The sequence below is a fragment of the Echinops telfairi genome, unplaced genomic scaffold, assembly GCF_000313985.2.
Source record: "Echinops telfairi isolate 266 unplaced genomic scaffold, ASM31398v2 ScPeMD7_7421;HRSCAF=8459, whole genome shotgun sequence".
In the NCBI taxonomy this organism is placed as follows: domain Eukaryota; kingdom Metazoa; phylum Chordata; class Mammalia; order Afrosoricida; family Tenrecidae; genus Echinops; species Echinops telfairi.
In genome coordinates this window covers 16,971,229-16,976,606 of record NW_022111321.1, presented here as the reverse complement: position 1 = coordinate 16,976,606, position 5,378 = coordinate 16,971,229, and the positions used below count along the sequence as shown (strand labels likewise).

Below are 5,378 nucleotides of genomic sequence, written 5' to 3'. Positions count from 1 at the left end.
AGGATCCAGTTCATAAAAAGAAACTTTAGTTTTATTTTTTACACTTCTCTGTGTCAGAACCTTCAGTCCTCTAACTCCCCTGGAATTGATCTTGAGTCAATGCTTCCTGAACAGAGAAGCCACAAGAAATTTCCTGTGTGGATCCAGGCACAAAGGGTAGGCTTTTTAAAAGATAATGGGGAGAGCCTCTCTATTCAGAAGACTTCCCTCCCTCCCCCAGACCCTCTCCGTTCTAACAAGGTGCCTCTCTTTAATCAGCTGCCTTCTCAAGGGGGACAAGGTTTCTTCTGAACATTTAAAAAGCACCAAACCAGCGAGAACATGTCTTGAACATGTTTATATAGGTTTTTACCACCGGTAGCAGTAAACATTTAATAGGACAGCATTAAATAATAGTGACTTGAAAGGTTTCAAACCCAAATAGACATAACTTCTCCTAATATTCTCTGAATCATTTCCCACCTCCAAGGAACATTTATTAAACACTCACTATGTATCGGACAGGTCTTTGGGTGCTACAAGTAGCATATATACATTCACCTGCCCAGCTAAAGGTTAGGGCTTTGAACCCACCCGGTGGCACTGCAGAAGAAAGACTTGACAATCTACTTCTATAAAAATTAAAGACAATCAACCCCGGGGAGCGGGTCTGCTTTGTAACATATGGGATTGGCATGAATTGGAATCGGTTTGATGGCAATGGGCCTGGGTTGGTTTTTTTTTGTTTGTTTGTGTGTTGGGCACCGTGCAGAGTGTAGTAAAGAAGTAAATCAAATGGCAGGAAATTATGGAGCCTTGCGCCCACCAAGGCAGGGCACTGACCGATCCTGGACGTTCGTTCTGCTTCGTGGTGCCCTGGATTTTGACGATGCCATGTGTGACCAGTCTTTCGCTCGTCTCCTTCTGTGCTTCCTTCGTCATCATATCATACGCAAATTTGGGTTTCACTGACTTTGTGTATATTTGAATTTTTATATGAATTGGCTATTTCAATACATGCAAATATACCAAGTACTCCTTAATACAATTTCTGGAAACTTTGGAGTATATCAGGATGTCATTTTTCAGTAAAAATATCCAAATGGATAAGTGCTCTGTCTCCACTGTGTTCAGTGGAGGAGGAGACTAGGTTGGAGAAGATTGCTGAGAATTCACTCCCCCTCAGGGCGGTCATAATGCTCCTGCTACCATCGCTCCCTGATTCCCCGAGCTCGTTCTCATTAGATTTCAGGTCAATAATGACTTCTGGCTTCACTTAAGGCTCTTTTTCACTTCTCCCTGACAAATGGTGTCTTCGGCTCTGTCTAAGGAGCCTCAGTGGTGCAGTGGTTACATGTTGGGCCGCTGCAAGGTCAGCAGTTCGAAATCACCAGCCTCCTCTGCAGGAGAAAGATGGGGCTTTCTACGACTGTAAAGAGTTAGAGTCTCGGAAACTCGTTGGGGACAGTTCTGCTCTTCCCTACAGGGTTGCTATGAGTTGACATCAACTCAATATCAGGGAGTAAGTGAGGCTCTTTCTAAGTAACAATCGGAGTCTTCTCTGGCCACCATCAATGTTACCATGTAATACTTGCCAACAAAGAGAAGACAACTGATTAGATTCTAGCAACATGAACTTTCTTGGTACAGGATACATTTTGTCTTAGGGCGTATGTCTTGTGTCACACCAATAGGGCAAGCTGTGCTGAGGGTCCTGTATGAGGTTCTCTCCTGGGACCCTCTGATCCCTTCCAGTCAGTGGGGCGGTGCACAGCCAGATTGGCATGCCAGACAATGGCGCCATTACCCCGGGATGCAAGGGTCCAGTGGCGTTCCTAGAACCCAGGCATTCACAAAGATATGTGGGAGAACTTCGTGGTCTCCCCATGACATCTTCCCACAAACCCTCCGAAGCCCCTTCCTATCTGAGGGGCGATCCAAGCACAGCCGCCGCAAGGGAGGAGAGGGTGCGCCACAGCTCACAGCCTGTTCTTCTCGCCTCCTAGTTTTCAGGTCTCTACATCCTGTCCTTCTCCGTCATCATGGTGGGCTTCGTCCTCTACTGCTCCAGCCCCACGCGCACCGCCGAGCCGCCCGAGAGCAGCGTGCCTCCGGTCACCGTCATTGGCATCGACAACTTGGGCCTGAAGATCGACGAGAACCTCCAGGAAGCGCACTCGGCAGCCTTGTAGCCGCAGACGGAGTGCATGCCTTGCTTCAGACCCGGGCCCGCCAGGTCCTGGTAGAGCAGAAGCTGCCGGTGGCTGCGGGGACTCTCGGATCATGATCGGACTCGAGCGAACCCCGAGCGAACCCGGCAGCCTGCATGGCACCCTGGGTGAGATGTGAGAAAGGAGCACAGGATAATGTATCCAGCATTCCCACTTGCTGTCCGGTTGGCCCTGACTCGGTGAGACCTCGTGTGCACTGGGGTAGAGCGGGACTCCATAGGTTCTTCCCAACGGCTGGTTGAGGAGGAAGCAGAGAGCCAGGACTTTCTGCCGAGGCCCTTCCGGGTGGACTGAAAGCTGCACCCCTTTGGTTAGCAGCCGACTGCATGAACTGTTTTTATCTCGTGGGACCATCAAGCATGGACATGCCCAAACCAGACCAGAAAGGAAAGCAGGGCTTTTGTGCCTGTGTGTTTGAAGATCAATACCTGTTGGTGTGGGGAGACTCTATTGGGATTGGAGTTGGAAGTGGGAAGCAGGATGGAGGAGTCAGCCAGGAGTGAGCCAGCGCCAGGACAACCTGAAAGCCAAAGCCGGCTGCCCAGACACAGCTAGGTGGTCAGGAAGAGGTGGCAGCCCAGAGTGGCTATGGGGTAGCTGTCCTCTGGCCCTCTTCCAGCAAAGGCAGTCCTTGACCATAAGCCTGGCGGACCTGCGGTGCACAGATGAGGCCTGGTGACTGATTGACTGAATATGGCAGGAAGAGGGCAGCACTTGAGAAATGATTGACTAGAAGTGAGTGTAGCATAGAAACAGTAAACCAGAGTCCGGGACACCCAGGAACCCTCTCCCAGCTGTGAAAAGAGGATACTTGCTACACAACCTCTTACCAAATATTTGTAATGTGTTAGGAGATTTTTATGATGTCTCTTCAATCCAGAGCATTAAGATTACATTACCAACCACCAGTATGTCTGTTGAAGAAAGCATTATGTAAATTATTTTGTAAAAATGCAATAAAGGCACGGAGCTGAGTTCACTTTATTAAAAGATTTTGAAATCGTGGAAGTGTGTTCACGGGGTGGTTTCTTTTGATTAACCAGTTCTCCTGATGGATTTTAAGTGATTAAACATATGTGAAATGTTTTCATGTCCAACAGCTCAGAATCATGACCTTTCTAAAACAGACAGATGACCTTTCTCTGTGGGACTCCGCTGTGGTGGAGAGGCGTTCAGAGCGAACTCACAGATCATTTTGCAGGAACAAATCTTTTTCAATCCTAAATTACTACAATGGGAGTCTTAGGGTTGTTGTTTTTTAGTGAAATTATCTTTTAATTTTGTGAAACCAATTAAAGTTGCCTTTTAATTGATGTTTAGTGTTCACTCCCTGTCCTGGTGGTGTAGTGGTTACTTGTTGGGGTGCCAACCACAAGGTCAGCAGTTCAAAGCCATCAGTGGCTCTCTGGGAGAAAGATGGGCTTTCTATGCCCATAAACAGTTACAGTCTCAGAAACTCACTGGGGCAGTTCTCCTGTCCTATAGGGCCGCCATGAGTTGGTATCAACTTAATGACAGTCAGTTTGGTTTGGGTTTGGTGAGACAAAAGACAGTCTTGGTAAAATGTTTGGCCCTTTGGAGGTGAGAGTGGTTATTAGCACACTGATTATTGCTCAAAGTATTTTGCTGACGAGTGAATACTGATCTGTAGGGGTTGTGGTGAAGCAGAGTCTCGCAGGTGACACAATTCCTTGTGTCCTTCGAGGCTCAACTAAGAGTCACCTCTTCTTTGGAGCCATTCTCAAGGCTGGGGCCTGCAGGATCCTTCCCTGCTCCGGGCACTTACAGCCCTGCCTGATACTTAGCTCCTTTAGCACAGGTGGAACATTTCCAGGTTAACAATTGCCCCACCCCCATGCCCCTTTATGAAATAAACCTTTGCCTTTGATCTCAATTCATAACATTTAAGGGGAGAAAAGTAAGGTGCTTTATACAGATGAATGTAGTTATATTAAGTTGCCCCATCCTGCTCCGCTCCCTTTCCACCCATCTACCTTCATCCCAGTCTTGCTCCATGGGTGTCGCTGCTCCAGGAGGAGGAGGAGGGGGAGGGGGAGGGGGAGGATGAAGAGGAGTTTAAAGGTGGGCCTCGCAGAGATTAATGTGCGAGAGAAAGGAACACAAAAGAACGTCTCAGAAATCTTGTACAGAGTGAAACGCAGTCTCGTCACCCTTGTTGGCCTGCTCAGACCCATTGCTGTGGCCACTATGTGGTTTGAGTCTCCATCCTTGAGCCCTGGTGGCACAGCAGTTACATGTTGGGATGTTAAAGCACAAGGCCCGCAGTTGGGAACCACCAAAGGAGAACGATGAGCCTTTCTATTCCCTGACGATCTCCAGGCTTGGAAACCCACAGGGGAAGTTCTACCCTGCTCTATAGGGTCCTATGTGTTGAAATAGACTCCATGGTGGCCCTGTCCTCCACCCCCACCCCCCTTACCTAGTGGTGGTGGTGAGCTCATCTTCCAGCACTATTTTGTTGTGATCCACAGAGTTCTTGTAGCTCATCTTCATGAGTAGAATAGCAGACCTTTCATCCCAGTCAATCTCAGGGGATGTTCTGCTGAAAAAGCTGCTTTCCCATGGGTGAATCTGCTGGTATTTGACATGACTAGTGGCATAGCTTCTAGCATGGTAAACAACGCATGAGCCAACACAGTCTAGCAAACTGACGTGGTGGCTATCGAGCAGAAATATCAAAATAGAACAGAGACCAGCTGCTCTGTGCCAAAGCAGTAGCGTTCTGAATGGCAGGCAGCTACTAAATGATCTTCAGTACTTCATGAGGGCTGTGCAGCTTGACTTGAATGTGTGAGGACTGGGAGTTTACCCAGACTTGGTAGTGCTGCTTCCAGAAGAAAGTGTGTTTCAAGAACGAGGCATAGAGATGCTTTTGAAAGACTGCCCATTCTTAAATTGAGAACCTTTTGTTAATCTCTTTGAGCCTATTAGATATTTCAGTATTATTTTCTAAATACTCATGCCATTAAAAAAACCCCACAAAACAACCACCCTACTGGGTAGTACAATTGAGTTGCTAAATTGTTCTCTAAATTATGTAGTAAATTGTCACTGACCCGTGGTAATGCTCTAAGAAGAGAGGGATTTGGTAGGATGTCATTCTCAGGATTTGCTTTTTGAAAAATTAGTTCCCTTTTGTGGACAGGA

General features: G+C 47.5%; 1 protein-coding gene across 1 annotated transcript in view; it reads left to right on the top strand.

Annotated features, from left to right (window-relative positions):
- SLC35F2 (solute carrier family 35 member F2) overlaps positions 1-3,215 on the top strand; it is a 26,987-nt gene extending 23,772 nt beyond the window's left edge. Inside the window, exon 7 of the mRNA XM_045297736.1 lies at positions 1,986-3,215. Coding sequence (XP_045153671.1) covers positions 1,986-2,171 — 186 coding nt within the window. The 3' untranslated portion in view covers positions 2,172-3,215. The remainder of the gene's footprint in view (positions 1-1,985) is intronic.
- The last annotated feature ends 2,163 nt before the right edge of the window (positions 3,216-5,378 follow it).